Source organism: Vombatus ursinus, unplaced genomic scaffold (assembly GCF_900497805.2).
Source record: "Vombatus ursinus unplaced genomic scaffold, bare-nosed wombat genome assembly UNPS02011353.1, whole genome shotgun sequence".
Lineage (NCBI taxonomy): Eukaryota > Metazoa > Chordata > Mammalia > Diprotodontia > Vombatidae > Vombatus > Vombatus ursinus.
In genome coordinates this window covers 1,930,352-1,953,412 of record NW_020951131.1, presented here as the reverse complement: position 1 = coordinate 1,953,412, position 23,061 = coordinate 1,930,352, and the positions used below count along the sequence as shown (strand labels likewise).

At 46.9% G+C, this 23,061-nt stretch overlaps 1 protein-coding gene across 3 annotated transcripts in view; it reads right to left on the bottom strand.

Annotated features, from left to right (window-relative positions):
• Positions 1 to 23,061, bottom strand: part of ADAM12 (ADAM metallopeptidase domain 12) — a 374,850-nt gene that overhangs the window by 49,552 nt on the left and 302,237 nt on the right. For all 3 annotated transcript variants that reach the window (XR_003568576.1, XM_027855904.1, XM_027855905.1), the window contains exons 13-14: positions 16,083 to 16,172; positions 12,417 to 12,612 (exon numbers count right to left, since the gene is read on the bottom strand). Coding sequence is in view for 2 of the 3 variants with exons in the window: in XM_027855904.1 (XP_027711705.1) it covers positions 12,417 to 12,612; positions 16,083 to 16,172 (286 nt within the window). In the remaining variant the exon portion in view is untranslated. The remainder of the gene's footprint in view (positions 1 to 12,416; positions 12,613 to 16,082; positions 16,173 to 23,061) is intronic.

Below are 23,061 nucleotides of genomic sequence, written 5' to 3'. Positions count from 1 at the left end.
CCAGCAGGCTTGCTTCCTCGAGCCCTACCCTACTCAATTCTGGGGAGAGAAGACCCCAGAAGTGCACCATGACTCATGCTTGGATGTGATGAGAGAAGGCCATGGGGAAGTCTCATAAAACACTCTCATTTCCTTGAGTTCCCAGGAACCTCAGCTGGCTGCAACCCCAGCTTATTTTACAAGGGAGGGATGAACCACAGAGGCGGCGGGGCCTCGCTCCCAAGAGCTGCCCCCTCAGGGCTGATGATGGAGGCCCAAAGTGGTTTGGCAGCCAGAGAGCCCCCCAAACTGCCATGTAAGCGTGTTCCCTTCTCTGGCCAGAGAAAGAGGAGGTGAGGAGTTAATTGAGTATCTGCCCTGGCAGGGTTTTAGGGCGATCTCTGATCACATGTTCACCAAGCTCCACTTTTTAAAGACCTCATGAGGAAATCAGCAAAAAGTTCCCATATTCTTAGAGAATAAATTTTGCTGTGATTCAATCCAGTTGCTGCGAGGGTGTGCATCTTTCCCCAGGAATGCTGGGATTACAGCTTCAATTAATTACCAGCATTTCACACTCAGAAGCCTGACTAATAGAATCTCCTTCACTGAAAAGAAAGCAATAATATTACTGGCCAAATGTGGAATCTTGAAAAGATGTTGAGGAAATGGCCCCTTTCTTTGCCTAACGTTGTATGCACTAAAATTAGAAAACTTGGAAAACCAAGGCACCAGAATTAAAATTGATTTTTAAAAATTTATAACTAAGCCCTGCTACAGATTGAATTTCTTTAAGCTGGGAAAGTCCTTGGACTTCATCAATCTTCATCTCTGTCTTTGGGAATCCATAGGTATCTTTAAGACTGAGCTTAGGCCCCATCTCCTACACGGATTTTTCCTAGTTCCCCCAGGGGTTTACTCCCTGCCCATTACTATGTGATGCTTATTTGCCTATGGATCAGTTAAATGACCAGCACTGATGAAGCATAGTTTGGAGTAGTTGATAGAGAGCTGGCCTCTGAGGCAGGAAACCCTGGGTTCCAGTCTCACTTCTGTGCTGGCTGTGTGACCTTGGACAAGTACCTTCACTTCTTAGGGCCCCAGACAACTCTCAAAGACTATGAATCCTAGAGGAGGTGCTGATTTGCACTGTGGGAAGGGGTAACCTCACTGAGAATTCCCTGATATCAATGAAATTATGTCCTCTTCTCTCCCTTCTATAAATACACCTGGCACAGACAAAAATGGAAATCCCTTTTTTCTGTAGGCAGAGACAATGTATATGCACTAATATTTTTGCAAGATACATACAAAGATTTAGGCAAAAGAAGTACAAGGTAATTATCAGGGTGAGGCACTAGTCATTGAAAGGATCAGGAAACCAGGGATTTGTAGAAGTGTAAAGGGAGGACACTCCAGGCACAAGGGATGGCTGAGATAAGAGGTGGAGTGTCACGTGAGGAATAGCAAACAAGCCAATCTGACTGGATTATGGAATGGGGTGGGAGGAAGGGGAGGAATAATAAACCTGGAGAAGTTGGCTGCAGCCAGGACTGTGAAGGTCTGTAAGCACCAAAGAGAGGACATGGTGCTTTATCCTACAGGTCAGCTTCCTGAGCTGGGAAGAGATATGGTTAGACCCATGCTGCAGCAATATTCAGGGAGAGAGACTGGAGGCAGGGACATACATGTTGTATGCAGAAGGCATTAAATGATGCAGCTCTTTTCTTACGTAAACATTTTGTTTATTGAAAGGAGTAAAAATAAGACATTTCTGTGAGAAACCTAGCAAAATAGCAAGGGGAGAAACCCCTTGAATAAGTGTGTTGTTTCCCTGAAGTTTATTTACATATAACTACTATCATCACCACCATCACCATCATCACCACCATCATCACCATCATCATCACCACCACCATCATCACCATCACCATCATCATCATCACCACCATCATCATCATCACCACCACCACCACCACCATCAACATCCTCATCCTCATCATCCTCATCCTCATCATTTAGGACTGAGAAGTTTATCCCTGGGAAACTCTGGCTCCAAGAACTGTTTGAAGACCAAGGGAAAGTTCCCTGTTGGCCATCTCTGATGGACATTTTTACAGCTGTTTCCCACGGCTTCCAGGGCTTCCTTCAAGTCCTAGTTTTTCCACATTCCTGGAACTCTTTCCCTCCTCATCTCTGTCTTAGTCCAAGTTCCACCTTCTGCAAGAAACCTTTCCTGGTCCTCCTTAATCTCAATGCCTTCTCTCTGAGACCACCCTGATTTGTCCTGTATGTATCTTGTTTGTCCTAATCATTCACGTTATCTCACCCATTCAACTGTGAGATCGAGAACAAGGACTAATTTTTGCCTTTCTGTATCCCTGCTGCTTAGCACAGGACCTGCCATATAATAGGTGCTTAATAAATGTTAGTTAACTGACTGGCTAATGGAGTTTAGAAGCCCATGGGGCTGAAGAGGCAGTGGAAGTAGAACCCAGCTGAGACCAGCTGACCAGAGACAGAAGTTCTGCAGTTGAGGTGGGGAGCTGATCCACGGGGAGGAACGTTCTGATGCTGGGAGCTGATTGTGGATAAGGATGCTGTGGTGCAGAGAGGGGAAGTCACTTGAACAAGGTCAGGTAGTTAGTAAGTCTCAGAGCCAGAATTTGAACCTAGGCCTTGTGAGTCCAAGCTCATTGCCCATTCCATGTCACCTCATTGCCCCTCTGGACTTCATTAGGTCAACAATGTGAAATATCTATGGGGTCAGACTCTACTTTCCCCATTGTTGGTGATGACAAAGGGAAGGGAGGTCAAGTGGGGGTTTGGATAGTCCACAAACTGGATAAGCCATCCCTAAACAATAGCATTGATCTTATCATGGAGCCTGCCTCAGTGGTGGTGGTTAAAGGCCAATTTAGGGTCCTTGTCACTCTCTCCCAAACTCTTTCCCTAAGATTAAACCAAGCTCACTCATTAGAAGGACATTGAACTAACAAAGTGATATCCTTATTCCTAGCAAAAAAAAGCAGAGGAAATTTGATAAGAATTCTATTTTCCTTCTTGACTTCTCATGGGAGAGGCAATTAACAAAACGGTGAGAACTGTGAGGTTAGCAAGCTTTACACCTCTCTGATTTACTGTTCCTTTTAGGTAAGAGGGAAGAATGATCATGAAGAACTCTGAAGGACTGGTATGTGTGTGCATGTGTATATGTGGGCCCATGTACATGTGTGCATACATGTACCCCTACATGTGTGTGGGTGAGTGTATGTATGTGCACATGTGTATGTGTATATGTGTGCATGTGTGTGATATCACATCAACAAAAGAGGAGAGGAAATTGACTCTGGAGTCAGAGGAGCTGGGGTCAAACTCCACCTTTGTGGCCCTGCAGTCCATAACTTGTCCTCTCTCAGGCTCCAGTTTCCTCATCCATAATGTAAAAGGGTCAGACTGAAGGCTCTCCAGGGTCACTTCCAGCTTCAGTCCCTTGATCTTGGATAAGACCAGTTGGGATCCATGTCGGTGTTTGTATGAATGTACCCAACACTCCAGGCCAGCCACGCCAGCCCAGGGCCTGAATGGCTCCCAGAGCCAATAGGATGGGCTGTTCAGATCTTCCATCACTCCTGAGTCACTTTTCCAGATCCTTTCATTCCTTTCCATGTCCTTGAAAGGTGCATTGGCCCAATTCCACAAAGCTCCATTAGGCTTCCATGGTGTACAAGGCTCTGTACGAGGAGAGTGGGGTAGGACCTGCCCTCCGACATCTGACAATCTCCTCAACCAAAGAGAACAAAATATGCCAACCGAGGATGTGACTGATCCATAAGACATCTAAAGAGAAAGTTTCTAGGTCTTATACATAGAAAGGACTGTTACTCCATGGATGCCACATTCAGCTAGTAGCCACTTGTGGATCTCTGGTCTTTTTCTTCTGTGTTTGCTCATGGCCTGTCTTTCCCTAGGCTGTCCTTGCATGTTCCTAAAGGGGGCAACCTTAGCTTTTCTCTACAAATGAACCGTTTCCATGGGGCCATTTTTCTCCAGATGTCAGAGTCTTTGTGAATTCTAATTCTGATTATTTTTAGATCATGAACAGCTCCATGGCTTTGAGGTTGTACATTTCTGGTGTGTTGTTAGTTTTAGCTGATGAGTTCCCACAAGACACGGGGTATTTATCTCCATCAGGGCAGTGCCCAAAAGGTCTCCATGTGTGGACGGGATCTCAGGTTGCCACTGCACTGCCCCAGAGCCTGCTCCTGGCCAGCTGCTGCTCTGCCACCCTACTGGTCACTTCTTAGTTACCAGCATGGTGACATCCCCTTCTCAGCCTCCTCTCCTCCCGGGCATTCTCCTCTAGGTTTTCATGCAGCTGCTCTTTCCTGGTTCTCCTCTGGCCATTCCTTCTCATTCTCCTTTGCTGGATCCTCAACCTGGGGACATGTTAGCCAGGGACATCTCCCCTGGGGGCTGTCCTGAGTCCTCTTCTCTTCTCCCTCTATATTCTCTCCCTCAGTGATCTCATCAGCTCCCAAGGATTCAATTATCATCTCTGTGCAGATGATTCCCAGGTCTATAGATTGACACCTACCCTCTCTCCCAGCAACAGTCTTCCACCAACTGCTTCTGTCTTAGAGTCCCAGATGAGGAGTTTAGCTTTTCTCCTCTCACCCAATCACAGCCTCCTCTGGTGACTGATCTCCTAATAACAAAATCAGAAGACTTTTTTTGTTGTTGTTTTTACTGTAGAAGGAAATTAAACCTTGGTTTTCTTTTTCTTGTATTCTTTCTCTTTTTTCCCCCTTGTGTTCTCTCTTTTCCTCTGGCTCTTTCCTTTCTCATTTATTTTTGTCTCTTTTATTTTTTGTTCTTTGTTCTTTTTTCCTTCCTTCCTTCCTTCCTTCCTTCCTTTTCTCTCTCTCTCTCTCTCTCTCTCTCTCTCTCTCTCTCTCTCTCTCTCTCTCTCCTAATTTCAGCTTGGCTGCCTGGACAGGGCATTTCCCTTGTTTTTTCCTCTGTCACATAGGGTGGTTGGCCTAGATGACACCCAAGGTCCCTTCTAGTTCTCAATAGATAACCCAATTTATCATCACTTTAGTAGAGAAACTGAACCAGGAGTTTCCCCCCTCATTTTCTCATTTATGATGACAGTGGCAAAAAGCCATGTGGAAGTCTTCCAATGGACTGGAGACTCCTTGAACTGGACAAGTCAAATTGATTACACTTTGCCATGGAAAATGGCAGCCTTCTGCCCCTGTAATTAACCCTCTGCTGACCTTGTTCACATAAACTTCCCTCCCCTCATCCCCTGCTCTAGGGAGAATTATAATGTACTTATAAAAACTCCTGTAAATGAATCAGTCCATTGACTTTCTTAGATGGGCCAAAAGATGGGGTTTTCAGCAGTCTCAGCTATATAATCTACTTAGCCTAAAAAAAACACTTGGGATCACGCACTCGGAGGATGAGGCAGTTCCTGGCTGAGTAGAGGGAAGGGGGAGGGGCAGAGAGGGAGAAAGGAGGGAAAGAGATGGATTTTTGATCAGGGTTTAATAAAACACAGCAGTTGTGATAGAATCATATAGAGAGAAGTGTCAGGCTTGGCAATAAGGATGCTGGTTTTCAAGAATAAGGAGGGACTAACAAGTATTGGGATGCGGCAGAAGGACAAGGAAGAGGAGGAGGAGAGAAGGGATTTGGAAGAGAAGATGAATATTTAAGCATGTAGCCTAGGAATCGAAACCCGACCTCTCAGGCTCAAGGTTTGAGAAGCAGACCCAGCTCATTGGGAAATACCAGATCCGGAGGCTTTATACACACTTTCTCATTGAACCCTCACAAAACCCTTCCAGGTGGGTGTTTATCATCCCATTTTACAGACAAGGAAGCTGAGACCCAGTCGTGAAGAGACTTGCTCAGAGTCACACAGCTGGGTAGCATTTGAATTCAGGTCCTCCTGCCTCTTAGTTTAGCTCTCTACTAAGCTACCCAGGCCTTGGGTGAAAATGGGCCAGCCTAGCTACAAAACTAGATTTAAAAGATAAGCCATCTGCTTAAATGACCCAATTATTTTCAACTGTCCTGTTTATGCAAAGACTCTTTAAAAGGGGACTTCGGGTGTGTCTCCTCCCTCCTGGACCATCCCCACCATTTTTATTGCCACCAAGCAAACCCATTGTGGGTCTGTACTAGGCTACTTCATATGGATGCCAGCTCTACTTAGTAAGACCTTCTTGTCTCTCCCAATTGAACGGATGCTCCTGGAGAGCAATGATTGTTTCATCTTTATAGCTGTACCCTCAGTGCCTAGAACAATGTCTAGCACCCAGGAAGAACTTAACCAATACTTGTTGATTGATTGATTCCTTGTTCTGTGAAGTTTGGATTCAGTCAAAGAGCTGCACTTGAAGACCTAGAGGGTCACATGTGGCCTCGAGGTCGCAGGTTCCCCACCCCTGTGCTAGGTATTAACCATTAATTGCTCTGAGCTCTCACTTGGGAAAATTCCTAACATTTAGGCAGAAGTTGGACTCTCTTCCTGACTTTGCATTTATATCTATCTCTAGTTAACCCTTGGCCTCTCTGTAGTTTAGGTAAAGTTTGGTTTACTGGAAATGTTTAGATACTGTAATAGCAGATTATATTACAGTGTCTGTGGAGAGAGAAATTGGGGAAAGAGCTGACCTTTTTTGGGGCCTTTCTCCATATTGGTTCTTCTGCTTGTAGAGACAATGGCTGTCCACCATGTTTCCCTTCTCTGCCTACCTTTTTCTCCTCAGTGTTGTGTTGGAATGCCACGCTTGCCCCAAATGAATGTGGTTCTATTTAGTTTGATCATTTTTAGAGGATCTCTGGGGTGTGGCTGAGTTTCCTCGGCTTATCCTAACATGATTCTTGTGTCCTTATCAAAGGACTTTCCTACACTTTGTCTATGGGATTGATTTGGGGGGCATCTTATCATTTGCTTTAGCTGGGGATGGTTGAGTAAATCAATCAATCTCCCCCTCCCCCATATAAGTACAAAATAAACCCAAGGCAATGGAGGGTGGGGGAGGTGGTGAGCTACCAGTAGCTGGCGGAGCAGCAAAGACCTCAAAAGATTCAATATGTGTTAAAGCCTTTGGTGAGAAGGCCTCTGTGCCCTCAGATCGGCCCAAGTGACTGTGCGAAAGAGAGACAATTATAACTATGGTAGGAACCCAATGTGGCCCTGTCACTGCTGACCTAGCTGGGTCAGCCAGCTGGGTTGGCAGAGCACAAGGCTTCCTGTAAGGATGTCTCCAGTAATACTGTCTCACAGTCACATCCTGTCATCGATCAACATGTGTAGATACCACTGACGTTGAGAGGAAATGGGAACAAGGCCTGGGGTGGCCGAGTAGACTGAGTTCCCATTTCCTCTGATTGCGAGGCCAAAGGGAAGGGCCTTGGGGATCACTGAGACCCAGGGAGGCTCTTTCCTTGCCTGAGCTCACACTACTTGTCCCTAGCAGAGCTGAGATTCCAATCCACCCTGGCTGCTGCCAGGCCCTGGACTGTTTCCACTAAAGAATCATACAATTTCTGAGTCCCAAGGGGCTTCAGTGGCTACTGAGTCCAAATGATTTCTCGAAAAGAAATCCCTCTTGAAGTGCTCACTTGGACCTTACTTGGAGATTTTCAGTGAGGGGAGCCCCGCACCCCCTGCAGCAGCCCAATCTACTCTGGGATGGCTTAAATTGTTGGCATCTGTCTTTGGGTCACACCCCTCCTTCTATCCCTCCTCGCTCTGCCTCATGGGTCATAGAGTGTGAATCTAGGTTCTTCTCCATAGCTAGCCCTTCAAGTACTTGAAGAAGACCTCCCTCTTTCTCTCTCCCCTTCCCCTCCTCCAGTCTCCTCTTTTCCAGGCTCACTGTCCTCATTTCTTTGACCTGACCCTCCAGTGCTATGAGCTGAAGCCCTTCACCCCTCTGCTTTGGTTAATTCAGTCCTCTTTCTCTTTTGGTCACTCCTAACTTGCGGATAGCTTGGGGACAGTTTTTTCCCCCCGGAAGGTAAGATGCCTTTCGGTCTTCTCACCTTGGGAATGGTTGTCATTTAAGAAACGTCTATGTCTCTGACAAGTTCAGGATCTGTGACCTTGGCAAGTTTTGACATTTTGCAAAATATATTGACTTGCCAGATGCCGTCAGGTGAGTGTTTGGGATGAACAAGAGGAATGGAAAACGAAAGGAGATGGACCAAATCCTTGCAGAAAAGAAAAATGAGAATGCGGTTGTGTGGAAGGAGCGGTGATGTCAGCAGGCAGAGAAGATGGAGGCAAAGGTTTGGGGAAACGGCCCGGAAGAACTCAGGGGGCTGTGATTAGGAGTCCACTGCTTTGGAAAAAATATGACTCACGAGCTGAGTCCAAGATGAAGGTCTTGGTCAAGGTTTTTTAATTCCACTGGGCGAAGGCTGCCTAAAATCCTCACTGCCTTGGGGCTTAAGGAACCAGCACCTCCTGGGAAGAGCCACCCAGAGATGCCGACTTCAGTGACTGGAGGAGAAGGAAGGTGCCAAGACCCCTGCAAAGCACAGGAGCAAGCTGAACGCAGACACACGGAAGGCCTTTTCCGCTGCTGAGTCAATTGCCACGGTAACACTGAAGAATGGGAGAATCCTGAGAAAACATAAATAGGAGCCCAGAGCAGACTTGTTGGGATAGACCCAACTCTCCGTGACAGGCCTGTCACGTGCTTCTGCAATCTCACCTCCAGGTTAAAGGCATCTCTCTGTGCTTAGCACACAGCAGGTGCTTAATGAATGCTTGTTGAATGGATGAGTGGCCAGGTGAGACTCTCTCAACTCAAACCTAGGTCTTTATTCACCAGGGCTGGGATCATGCTGTAAGATGCCCTGCATGTGGACAAGCCCTAAGTATGGCTGGGCCTTGGGGTTTTGTTGCCAGGGAAGAATCCTGCTTTGCATAAAGTACCAAAAGCCAGATCTCAGAGTCAACACACACACACACACACACACACACACACACACACACACACACACTGCCCCAGTGATTTCCAATTTCCAGGAAAAGGCATCCTCAGTAACGGCAGAATTTGTGGGTGAGGAGATGAGTCAGAGTAGCAGCCCAGGTTATGGGACCCTGATTTTTGCCATTCAGTTCTTCCAGGGAAGTTACTTCCTCAGGAAATGGATATAACAATGCTGCCCTGGCCACTTACTCTACTGACTCTCCTTGAATTGAATCCGGTCAAGGGGACAACTGAGAGTTGAGCGTGAATAACTTCTCATTGGATGAAAAACCATCCACTGACAACCCCATGATCATTCAAGAGGAGAACTCTGCTTTATTTAGAACAAAACAGAATGAAGACCCTGCCAGGCAGATTGGGAGGAGTTGGGTGGGATGGCCTTCATGGCACTGAGCATGGCAAGGCCAGTGAAAAGGCTGCTGAGTCACCTGGGAGGATGGCCCACCCCACACATTCAGCAAAGACAGCAGCCCATTAAAATCAAGTTCTGCATTAGTGAGCACATTTCATCCTTGGTGATCAGAGGAGCTGATAAAAAAAATTGGCATCTGGGAAGGGAGCTCTGGCAGCATCATCCATCTCAGCATCCTTGGGAGTCAGCATGGAGGCTGGGGCTCTGCTCCTGAGCAAAATTAGGCAGGGACCGTAACCAAGGGGATTTGGATCATGTGTATTTGACTTTGATATTTAAAAAGGCCTGTAATGTTATCTGTCTGTACATCCATCCATCCATCCACCCACCTACCCATCCATCAATCCATCCATCCACCCATCCATCCACCCATCCATCCGTCCATCCATCCATCCACCCATCCATCCACCCATCCATCCATCCGTCCATCCACCCACCCATCCATCCATCCATCCGTCCATCCATCCATCCATCTATCCATCCACCCATCCATCCATCCATCTATATCTATCTGTCTATTTTGCTGTCTCTCTATCTTTCTATTTTTCTATCTCTAGCACATCTATCTTTCTGTCAGCTTTTAATATCTATCTATCTACGTGTCTATAACACATCTTTCTATTATCTCCAACGCATCCGTCCCTCTATCTTTCTATCTTGCTACCTATCTATCTCTCTTGCTTTAAGGTTTGCAAAACTCTTATTTGAACTTAAGAACAACACTGAGAGGAATAAAATAATAACTTCCAGGTATTACTATGACCATTTTAGAGATGAGAAAACTGAGGGCCAGAGTCTTGCTCAGTGTCACAAGCTAGGATGTTTTAGAGGCGCAACTTGCCCCTGAGTCTTCTTGACTTCAAGGCTGACCCTCTCTCTGTGAGGCCATGTTTCCTCCTCCCCCTCCTCCTCCTCCCCCTCCTCCTCCCTGCCTCCTCCTCCTCATTCTCCTTCTTCCCAGTTCTTTCTTCTCACAAAGGTAACCTCAAGTTTGATGCCACTATTTAAAAGAGCTTAACAAAGTGACTTCGAGGGCAGTCCCAAGAAAAGTATGTCTCCATTTCCTTCTCTTCTGTCATTTTAAATAGGATATTTTAAACCCAAAGTGATGCCTGGATCACCACTCTCACTCTTTAACCTCCCCGCCCCCCGCCAGCCCTCACCCATTCGCTTTTGCCTCGGTCTCCTCCTGCTGCTCTGAGCCCAGGACCATCGCCACCGAGAGTTAGCCGACTGGCCAGGGCCTCGGACCCACCCACTTGGGGTGGAGGGGCAGCCAAAAGCTGAGCCTCAGCAGGGAGGGATCACTGGAGAAACAAATCTGCCACATCAGGCAAATGAACCAGGGGAAAGGGGTTATGAGATAGGGTGGAGTTGACAATCTTGAGAAATAAATTAGGTTAAGGTTTAACTCAGAAGTTCTGGGATCTGGCTAGAGACAGAGATGACTTGGTTTTCTGATGGGGTAAGCCTAAGAGGCAAGGCCCTCGTGGCCTTGATGTTTAACGTCACAACTGTTTCTTGTGTATGAAACCACATCTCCTGCCCCCGCGCCTTGCACAAGGAGTCCCCATGATTTAGAATGCCCGTCTTCCTCATGCTGGCCCTGGAGGCCCTGGGCGTCCTTCCAAATACAGTTCAGGCACCACCTTCCACAGGAAGCTTCTCCCAAGAGTTAGCAGGCTAGCTTTCTGGAAATCCCTGTGCGTTCCTTTGTGTTTTTACTGAGCATGAATTTGTCAGAGGCAGCGCGTCTTTAGGATCAGGAGTGCTGGGGTCCAGTAGCGCCTTTGCCATGCCCCGGATGTGTGACCCTGGCCAAGTCACTGAACTGCTCAGCGTCTCAGGCTGAGACCCGAAGCTGTGGAGAAGGTGCAGACCTGCCCTGGCAAAGGACCTTGGGCCCTGGAAGCTCCTCACCCTGGTGAAGTCACCGACCCACTCAGCAACAACTCAAACTAATTCTGCATTCGTTGGTCTCTGTTCAGGCCTTTTCCTCCAGTAGGACATCAGTAGCTGATGACCATTTCAAACCGATTGAAAAAAAGCATTTTTTAAGCACCTACTATGTGCCAGGCGTTATCCTGGGCACTGGGTATAGGAACACAAAAATAAAACAGTTACCGCCTCCAAGCAGCTTCCATTCTAATCGAAGAAAACACAAAATAAAACGCAAACTCATTTGGAAGAAAGCTGAGCCTCTGTCCTCAGGGAGCTTACATTCTACTACAGGAGAGTAAATACAGAGCAAATAGAAGGGGACTGTCAGGCAAGGATTGTTTTTCCTTTTATCTTTGTCTTCTCAATCTCTAACCCTAAATGAGGGCTTGGCATGTTGTTATACAGTCATGTCTCACTCTTTGTGAATCCAATTTGGGGTTTCCTTGGCAGAGACACTGGAATGGTTTGCCATTTCCTTCTCCAGATAATTTTACAGGTGGGGAAACTGAGGCCAACAGGGTCAAGTGACTTGGCCAGAGTCACACAGCTCGTAAGTGTCTGAGGCTGGATTTGAACCCATGAAGATGAATCTTCCTGTCTCCAGGCCTGGAGCTCTATCCACTACACCACCAACGGGCCTCCCCTACTTCCCCATAAAACTCTAGGCTAAGGGCTGAGAATACTAACAACAAACAAGCCGCTTTCTGCCCTCGAGGGGTTCACTCTCTAATAGGGAGAGAGAACCCTAGCAAATGGAGGAATTGAGCCTCATTGTAGCTAACCATGAAGGTTTTCTATGTGTTTGGAGCCATGGCCATCCAGGCTTTGGGGAGGGGGTCCCACCTGCCCATGTGGCCAGTTCAACTTGGGGACAGCTGTCCCAGGGAGGGTCTTTTCCCTTCCACGGAGGGGATGGATCATTGGTAGCCCCAGCTCTCTCCCCCTTCACAATCCATATTTAATGTGAGCATCTGCAGGGACACTCTGCTAGGAGGCAGCCCCAGAATCCCCTCTTTCCCGTGCCCACTCCTCCGGGCTATGACCCCCTGTGGACCCCCTACCTGGTCCCCAGAGGGTGATGCACTGCTGCTCGTGGGTCTGGCAGATGCCATTGTAACAGTAGCCGTCCACACGGTGGCACTGGTGACCGTCATGCAGATACACATTGGCTGGGCAGTGAGGGTTGGCACCGGTGCAGAATTCAGGCAGGTCGCAGGAGTTACTGGAGGCTCTGCAGGCCGTCCCCGCGGGCTTCAGCTGGAAGGAGAAAAACGGGAGTGAAGGTGTTACGGGAGAGGGCTTGCTGCCAGCATTGCTGGTGAAATACTGCAGAGCCATTTCAACACATCCCCCTGGAAAAGTGCAAAGGACTTTCACATTAAGTTCCTTTGGCAACGACTGGAGAGAGAGAGGGAAGTAAGCGGGCCGATCTCAGCCTGGTGGTCCCCAGTTCCCCTAAGATACCTGTGGCTAATGAGACGACCTGCAATATTAGCATTAAACAGACAACTGAGTCACCACTGCACCTCCAAGAGACTATGGCAGGTGTCAAGTTGGTGTGTTTTAAAAATGGATGGTTAGCAAAGCCCCACTTTTAAAAGAATATGTGTGTTTTTAGTAATGGGCTTTTGCCAATGGGTTTTTGGCATTGGCTTTCAGCACTGGGGACATAGTCACCTCCATCACCCCAGTAAATGCAGTGACCCAACGAAGGTAGCAAACTCGATGTCCATGTGATAGTTTAGGGCTAGAATGGAGCTTTGAGAGCCTAGGATCAAGGGGCTGGAGCTAGAAGGTACTTTAATGGTTAATAGCTCTTTCAGTCTAATCCCTGATGTGGTCACCCGAGAAGCTGATGTCTACATTCAGGAAGCCATTTGCCCAAGGACAAAGAGCAGGACAGTGGCCAAGTCAAACTTAGAACCCATTTCTGGTTTTCTACTTAGCCGAAGTGCACACTTTTCAAAGATGGAGCCTACAAAGAAAGTCAATGCAATAATAACATCAGAAGCAACAGGGCTTAACGTGCACAGAGAGCCTAATAACTAATTGCTTCTGGCATCCCTAGCTAGAGGAAGGCCTCCCAGCACATTGGGTGGACCCCCAGTGGTACATTTATTGAGAGCAATGGACCAGAGTTGTTTGGGATAGGAGAGCATGGATGGGCTGGAACTTGCATCTTTAGAGGAAATACTCAACTCTACAAGATCAGTGGTCCCTGAAGTCTCCAAAATGTTTAACCTTGGGCTGGCTCCTCCCTCCTACCAAAAATGCTCCTGGGTATTCTTCTCCTACCAGCAATTAGTAGGTGCTCAGAAGATACAAAGAGAAAGTCTGTCTCCTCCTAACTCCATTCCTCCCAAAAAATCATATAAGACATTTGAAAGTAAAAATAAAAACAGTTTTTAAAAGGTCTGATTAGGCAACCGCTCCTTTACATGGTAACCAGGAGGGAAAGATGGTGCAGGGTGGAAGAAAGCACATGATAGAACACACTGGGCTGGAATACGGGTTCTGCAGCTTATGGGCTAGAGGGTCTTGAGTGAGTCACATCCCTGCTCTGTGCCTCAGTTTCCTCAACTGAAATGTGAAGTGGTTGGACTAGATACCCTGTAGGGCACCTTCCAGCTCTTGGTCCAGCCATCTAAATGGCATTATCAATAGGCTGCCTTCTCTCTCTTGGTTATTTCCAATCTATCTGGTTCATATCTTGCTTGTACATAGTTGTTTTTATCTTCTCTTCCTCATTAGCTTGTGAAATCCTTCAAAGCAGGGGCTGTTTTTGCCTTTCTTTGTATCCTCAGTTCTTCACACAGTGCTCGGCACATAGTAGGATCTTCATGGATGCTTGTTGACTGACTGGCTGGCAATGCTTCAAAATCTGGTTTTGTTTTTATGGCAGCTGGGGTTAAGTGACTTGCCCAGGGTCACACAGCTAGTAAGTGTCACGTGTTTGGTCTGAGGTCGGATTTGAACTCAGGTCCTCCTGACTCCAGGGCCAGTGCTCTATCCACTGTGCCACCTAGCTGCCCCCTTCAAAATCTTTGGATCCCAAAGCCTAGTCCTTTACTGAATTTCAGATACAAACTCAAAATGCTATTTTTAACCTGAATCTAATTCCGAGGCTGATGCCTTGATTGGCAAAGCTAACAAATTCATCTCTAGAAATGTAATCATTACTTTCCTGGCCTTTGTTGCCCAATATTTTCTCCAATGAGAGGAAGGCAAAAGGATAAAGAAGAGTGAAAAAAACTCCAGCACCTGTACAGGTGTGCACAACATGTGCACATGGTAAGAGATCCTTTGGACAAAAGGGAGGGATCTGGGTAGAGATGACAAGTCACAAAGGACCCAGGGTGTGGGGTCACACACATGTCCACACACTCCATGGAGAGAAATGATTTATTGTGAGCTCCTGGCAGTTGTGTAGCCTGAGGCAAGTGACTTTTCCTGTCAAGACCTTAATTTCAAGACAAGGTGGTCTCTCAGTAAGGTTCCTTTTAACTCTAATGATTGATTGACAACTTAATGACTAATGACAAGATTAGAAAATTAAAACCTTTGGTTTAAAGATTTGGGTCCAGTTCTTTGGAAGAAAATGTTTCAAAAGAGAATTAACCTTGGAAGTCTTCATTCCTCAATGGCTCACAAAATGATGAAATGACCAGCTAGGCGGTGCTATCATTGAGTAAGCCAACACCAAGGGACCAAAGGACAAAGACCATCCCTGAAGACCCGCCCCCTCTGCCTACCTTGTCGCCTCTGTGGGAAGGTAAAAGAACAAGTCTTTATTAAGCACCTACTGTGTGCCAACCACTGTACCAAGGGCATTTTATAAATATTATCTCATTTTTCAGGTGATAATAATAGCAATGATATTATTAGGTGAAATTGATATAGCACTTTCAGGTTTGCAAAGCACTTTATAAATGTTATTATGTTTGAGCCTCACAACGACACTTTGACATAGGTACTATAGTACTGTGAGCTCCATTTTATAGATGAGAAAACTGAGGCTCAGAAAGATACTGTTTCTTGCCCCAGGTTCAACAGGTAGTTTATTTCAGAGACAGGATTTGAACTCAAGTCTTTCTTGACCGTAAGACTAGTTCTCAAGATCACTGATGATAATTTGAGGCTCTGAATTACGTATTTTGATTTTTTTTATAAAATTTGCTTTTATTTGTTGAAGGGGGTGGGGAGGGATTGTGGTATGGTGCAAATAGTCCTGAATTTGGTGTCAGAAAACCTGGGTTCAATTGCCTGCTTTGACATTTAATGGTGTAAGCATAAGCATGTCCCTTCCTCTCCCTGGGGCTCAGTTTCCTTCCCTATAAAATGGAGGAGAATGGACTAAATGGTCTTCGAGGTCACTCCTGGCTATAACCCCATCTCCAGGATTGCTGCCCATGTGACCTTGGAACTGTCTCTTCTCCCCAGGCCTCAGTTTCTTCCTCTGTAAAATAATCCTAAATTTGGGATCCTGCTTCCTCCTCCCTGGGGCTCAAGTTTCCTCATCTGTAAGTGGAGGGGTTAGAGGAGATGAACTCTGAGGTCTTTGATAACGGTCCCTGCCCACCCGATGTCACTGGAAGATTGTCCCAAAGGCCCTTGTAAACCTGAGAGTATGGTAGAAAGGTCAGGCCTAACACTACAGGCTGACCAAGGCTGCCTGGCCTCCTGCCTGCCCGCTGGGAGCTCTGCCCTTCTCCCTGCCCATCACGTACCTGGCAGTTTTCACAGCAGAGTCCGTGGGCACACACGGCCTCTGGCTTCAAGGTGCAGGTCGTTGCGTTGCAGCATGGATTGGTACATTCCTGCAGAAAGCATCCAAAAAAAATAGACAAACGAATGAATGAATGAATGGATAAATGTAATCGTGTACATGTTATCATTTCTATCTATGCAGGAATAAACTACTTCTCTCAAACCCGATTCACATTCGTACACTGGGTACCTCTTTGTTTTTCTCTTTTTAGGGGCCCAAACATGAGTCATAACTTTTACTAAGCGTCATCCCCAGAAAACTGAGATTAGGGGCTGTTAATGAGCCAATAAGGATGAGAAAAGGAGGTCCCTGTCACCAGAGGCAGACTGGGGAGAGCCCAGACCTGAATCCAGTCCACAAGCCTCAATGGCTGGGTATAAGATAGGGAAGGGGCAGTGCCCCAGGGCCTGAAGACTCAACCAAGCAGGGTCTCAATGTTGTGTGTGCGTATATGAGTGTGTGTGTGCATGTGCGTGTGAGAGTGTGTATGCACATGCGTGTGCACGTGCAGTAGTGCATTTCTTTACAAACTTCCCAACCAAAGTTCACACTTCCTCACGCAGTCCTTTCTTGCAATTTTTTTGGACATTAAACCATTTAAGTTTGCCGATGACTGTTAACGTCACAACAAATAAGTAAATTCAGACAAAAACGGAAAAGAGGAAGGCCGAGTGAGTGAACTGGCCGGCCCTCCCAAGCAGGGATCATTCATTACATTCACTGATGTCATGGGCAGGGCGTTCCTAGAGTCCCAGAAAGAACAAAATAAGCGCCCTCAGAAAGTCCAGGCTGTTGGGCTTCATCTCGGAGAAGGAAAAGCTGCTGGAAGAGAAGCCTGGGCCTGCGTTCACCACCTATCTCCAGTCCTCCTAGGGCGTCTCCACTCTCAAGGGCTGGGGCAGCAGAAGGGGCCAGGAATCCAAGTCAAGCCAATTCCACAAGCCCGGATTAAGCATTTACTGAGTATAAAATGCTGGGCTGGGTTCTGAGAATACAAAGAGGAAAACAAAAATGGTCCCTGCCCTCAGGGAGCTTACCCTCCATTGGCAGAATACTTTATCTATGCAGAGTGAAGAGGGATCGAGTGCTGAAAAGAAGTGAAGGCTTCTGGGGAAGGAAAGGCACCTGAGCAAAGCCTTGAAGGGGCACAAAGGACGCTAAGAGATGGAGGCATAGGGGACAGTGAGTGCAAAGACACAGGGGTCGGGGCGTGGGGGGCTGTGTGATACATCAATCATTATGCAACCAAAGCAGCCTGAGGTCCAGCTGAAGAGTCAGAGTGAACAAAGTCCATCAAGCACCTACTGTGAGCCGGGCTGGGGATACAAAGAAAGAAGTGATAGTCCCTGACCTCAGGGGGCTCATAATCTAATGGGGGAAGAGATGAAAGGAAGCTGAAAAGGGCTGAAGCCCTGCTGCCCAGGTGGGGAATGGCTCTGGGGAGCTGTGAGTTGATTTCCTCTGGAGATCAGGAAGTGTGGAGGTCAGCTGGCCTAGGAAGGCCCAGAGGAGGCCAGTGTCCCTCCCCATGGTCTCAGCACTGTGCAGGGGGTATGCGGTACCCATCAGTCAGCTAGGAGAGGAGCCCACTGACCCACGGACTTCCTGAGTGAACTGCCCTCTCAGGAAGGAAAGTGAGAGGGAGATAGAACGCTTTTACCTTTCTCAAAGTTTTAAATGAAGAATTGGGTCCATACCTATGTGTGCGCACAGAAACATGAACATACATCTATGTGCAAACATGCATGCACATTTAGACAAGACACACATATACATACATTAATACAAGATGCATCGCACAGACATACATACACATTTGACATTTGTGTTTTTTACTGTGATTTCATAGGTACAAACAGTGGCTTCACGAGGATTACACCCCCAGTGTATGTTCAGGCAGGATTTGAACCCGTGTCTTTTGAACTCTGAGGCCAGTTATTTATCCATTACACTCTGTTAACTCTGTATCTGTGTGTACTGTGTCTCTGTATCGCTGTCTTTTTGTCTCTGCCTGTCTCAGACTCTCTACATAATATAAAGATACACACGAGGCAGCATGGTATTATAGCGAGCTGGCCTTGGAACCAGCAAGACTTGAATCAAGCCTTTCCTCTTGCATAGCCTGGCTGTGTGACCCTGGGTAAGTCACTTAACCTCTAAGTACTTTAGGCAGCTTCCTAAGACTATAACCTGCAACAGAGTTGCCAACCTGCATTGGTAAGGGAAATTCCTCACCTGGGAGTCCTTGTGCCAATGAAATATATATATATATATATATATATATATATATATATGCAAGTATGTATGTTCTGTACCAGGGACCTCTCCTGATTCCTCACAATGAGGTGGGTGTGACCTGGGGACCTAGTAGGCCACAGCAGTGATTTGGATATACTAGCAGGAAAGCCTTCACCTACAAAGCCAGCAATGGATCACGTGCAGGTTTGTGTCTGGGTTCAGCTCAGACAAGAGACCCCCTCACCAGCTTGGTCCCAAGAAGGGGAGTGATTTCTCAGTCACAGGAACTCCTGACCTCCACCTACAAAGGCGCAGAAAATCCTGCAGGGAGTCTGAGTATGTGTGTGTGTGTGTGCGTGTGCGTGTGTGTGTGTGTACATGCCCATGTGTGTATATAAGTGTATACACACATATCTATACATATTAGCACAGATGGCAAAGCCTTCCCCCTGGATTCCTTTGAGGGTCCTCTGTTTTTGAAGTTGGGGCCTGTCACAATCCTACAAAGGTCCAGAGTTTGACCCAAGCCAAGTGTGTGCCCCCCATCCCATCCTCCTCACTCCCAAATTAAAAAAAAAAAAGTTTGTTAATTGCATAGGATTCCAGTAATGTAGCCCTGCTGATTATGGGCTGAGTCGTTCCACTAATGAGACCCGAAAAGCATTGCAGCCTCCTTTCCCGTCCTAAGCTAAATCAGCTGTGGTAAATTTGGGCCCCATCAAAGATCTTTCAGTAAGAATCCCACTCCCCTCTTAGTCCCTGACTCCTTGAGCAGGAGATCAAATGAGGGGAGCGTCTGGTGGCTTTCATCTACAGAACATTTGGTCCCGTAAAGAAGGGGGAAATGAGAATTAGAAACCGGGTTTAAAAGGTATTGGCAAGCTGTCGCCACTACTAAGCTCAAGTATGAACAGCTTGCTGCTAGGACCCAGCAAGCCTGAAGAATGAGTGAGCAGTCAGGAACATCTCTGGGTTGGCATAACCCCCATCTGCAGTATGGATGGGAAGACAGGAGCACATTAGCCTTCTGGAGTCTTTGTCCTTTGCGGTTCTGTGTTTATCAAACATGAGAAATGCTCCAGGACGTTTGAGTCTGAGCATCTCGGGGCGCAGTTCAGGCAGGCCAGTGAATACTAGGACCCCAAGGAGAAACAATGATAGAACAGGCACCAATGATCTGCATGCCTTCTCAGTTTTATTCTGATAGGGCAGGCTATTGAGAATGTCTGCTCTGAGAGGCAGCATGGCCTAATGACTAGAGTACCTGCCCTGAGTCAGAAAGTCACAGGATTGAATCTTGCCTCTGACGACTAGGCAACTCACTTCACCTCTCTGACCCTCAGTGTCTTCATCTGCAAAAATGGGGGTTATTATACCTATTTAACTGGGTAGTTGTGGGGACAGAATGTAATCCTATCTGCAAAGCCCTTAAAAGAGACAGCCTGATGTAGGGCATAGAGCACAGGATTTGGAGTTATAGAGATGTGGGTTCAAGTTCAGCACCATACATTTAATAGCTGGGTGACTCAGGACAAGTCGCTTCATGCCTCCAAATCTTAGATTGCTCCTCTGAAAAATGGGGGCAATGACAGCGTCTACCCCACAGAGTTATTTTGAGGATCCAGTGAGATCATGCACGCGCAGTGCAGGCAAGCTTTGACGCAGTGTACAAATCTGAACGTTTAGCTATTCGTGTTCGGCCCAGACCCGTGATTTTCCTGGCAAAGAGAACTCCTGTTATTATCATCATTGCTGTGGTTGCTAATCTTCTAGAAAACAATGGAGGTTATTTCTTCTTCAAAAGGATCTGAGGTGGGGGGCAGCCAGGGGGCACAGTGGATAGAGCTCCGGCCAAGGAGTCAGGCAAAAACAAAACAAAAAAAGTATCTGAAGTGGATTCAGAGGCTCATAGAGTCAAAGCTGGAAGATGCCTTGGAGCCTGGCTAGATCCTGCCTCATTTTTTTTTTTCTTTTTTGGTGAGGCAATCGGGGTTAGGTGACTTGCCCAGGGTCACAAAGCCAGTAAGTTTCAAGTGTCTGAGGCCGGATTTGAACTCAAATCCTCCTGACTCCAGGACCGGTGCTCTATCCACTGTGTCGTCTAGTTGTCCCTCACCTCATTTTACAAATGAGAAAACTGAGGCCCAGGGAACTGCAGTGACTGGTAAGGGTGCCCCCACAAGAAGTGAATGGCAGAGCTGGGATTCAAACCTAGGTCCCCTGACTCCAAATCCTGCACCCTGACTGTTTTGACTCCACATTATAGCAGAGATCCCTGCTCCTGGCTGCCAATATGTCTTTGAGCCAATCAGCAGGAGCTTTTTTCCAAGGTGAAACATCTGGGGACTCCCTTGGTAGACAGGTGGGATGGAAAGGTCAGGGGAGAGCTGGATGGAAATCATGTGACAGCCCCAGGTGGAAAAGAAGAAGAAGATGAGAATTGGACGAAGAAACGGACCCAGTGTAAGGGAGGGGCTTGGTGTGTGAAAGCCGCCATTTCCCTGTGAGGAGTCATGAGTTATATTAATTTAGTTTAATAAACCGTTACACGGGGCTCAAATCAAAGAGAAGAGACTGGAAGTTAACAGGAGACCTCCCGAGAAATAGGGAGCCATTAAACTAATTTGGGTTGTTTTCAAGTCATTAATGAACACTCCAAGGAATTTCCACTTTGCAAACCCTAGTGTTATTTAAAAAGTTTTCTTGTGCTCATCTTCAAAGGAGTTTCTTCAATGCTATCGTTAGAACCATTTTTTGCATTGTCAGGCCTCACAATGCACCATAAACAATTTAGAGAGCCACTGGGAGAAACAGAAGGAAGGAAGGGAGGAAGGGAGAAAGGGAGGGAGGAAGGAAGGGAGGGAGGGAGGGAGGGAGGGAAGAAGGAAGGGAGGGAGGAAGGGAGGGAGGGAAGAAGGAAGGAGGGGAGGAAGGGAGGGAGGGAGGAAGGAAGCAAGGGAGGAAGGGAGGGAGGGAGGAAGATGAAGAAAGGAAGCCATATTTCCTACCAGCAAAGGGCAGCAGACTTGGACAGTGAGGAGGGGAAGGACGATGTCCACAAAGCACATAACCACTCGTTTGCCTTCCCAAAGATCCAGCTGCTCCGGTATAATTCCTTTGCAGCACCTGTCACTCCCAGATCAGAGACTCACAGACTCAGAGAGTTGGAAGGAAAGCTAGGGGTCATCTAGGTCAAGCCTTCCATTTTACAGATGAGGAGACTGAGGCCAAGTGGCTCATCCAAAGTCATACGGGTAGTACAGAAAGACAACTCATGGTGATTAGAGTCAGGCATGCTAGAGACAGACATTCATCTGTAAGAATCTAAGGAGGTGCCTCGGGGAATCTGACCAGCTGCCCTTGGAGCCAGGGATATTGTCTCTGATGGGATAGGACCCCTCCACGTCCTCTTCCCAGACACATCCATCCTATTTAATAACTCATTGTGGATCACAGAGGAGGCAGAGGGGCAGAATGAATAAGTGAGACTTGGACTCAGGAAGGTCTGGGCTCAAAAGGATTTTTGGCCCACAAACTGGCTGTGTGACCTTGAGCAAGTCACTTAATTCTGGCCCCAGGCGTCTCCTAAGACTATAAAGAAACATGACAGCGTAAAGAATCCTGGATCTGATTTGAAGTCAGAAGACCTGGTTTGGAGGATCAGCTCTGTGACCTAGCACAAGTCACTTAACCTCTCTGCCTTCAGTTTCCTCATCTTTCAAATGGGGTTAGTAAGAGCACCTACCTACTAGGATTGTTGTGAGGACAGAATGTGGTAAGGGGTGTATAGAGCTTTGCAAAATTTAAAGTGCTCCATCAGCGCTAGCTAATGTAGCATTCAGGACTCAGATCAAATATCTCCTGCCTGAAGCTTTCCCCGATCCCCATCAGATGCTCACACCCTCCCTTCCTAAACAATTCGTATTTATTTTTCATCTTCTTGTGTTTGCACATGTTGGCTCCCTCCCTAGACTGTAAGCTTACTGAGGGTAGGGCTCATTCCAGTCTCTGTACTTGCATTCCCTGTAACTAGTCCAGCATGTGGCACACAGTTGGTGCATAATAAATGCTTACTGATTAACTGGCTTATCCAATCTTTGGAGGAAAGCCAGTTTCACACTGTGAGAAGAAATATAGCTCCTCTATTTTAAAATGCCTTCTTTTTATTTTTTAATAAGTAACTGACTTAGGTCACTTCCTTTTCTATCTTTCAAGAGATAATGGACAGATTCCTGGTAGCTGTTTATTTCTGAAGAGGGTTAGAGATGCTGTTCTGAACCCTCCAGAAAGATGGGGTCATTGTTTAAAATCCATCCTGAGACTGACTAGCCCCCAGGGCTTAAGAAGGCTCTTTCAGCCTCTTGGATTGCTTAGAGACGCTAACAAGGAGAAGGAGGGGGACAGAAGGCTGGGACACTACGGCTCTTGCATACAGAGGAGGCCCCAGCAGCCAGGGATGGCCTTGTTTAAAGCCACAAGGAAGCTCTGGGTGAAAGCTGGCTCTGGCTTATTCAAATTCCTCTCTGGTAGCCAGTGCAAAGAGAGCAATGTGCTTATTAATGACTTGGAATGAGAATTCTGGGGCTTTCTTCTCCATGGAGCCCCATGCCAAGCACCTCCCGCTTCTTCCTGGCCTCCTCTTGCCAAGAGGACTGCCCTTTTCAATAAAGAGAACCCTCTATCTGCTTAAAGGAAGTGAG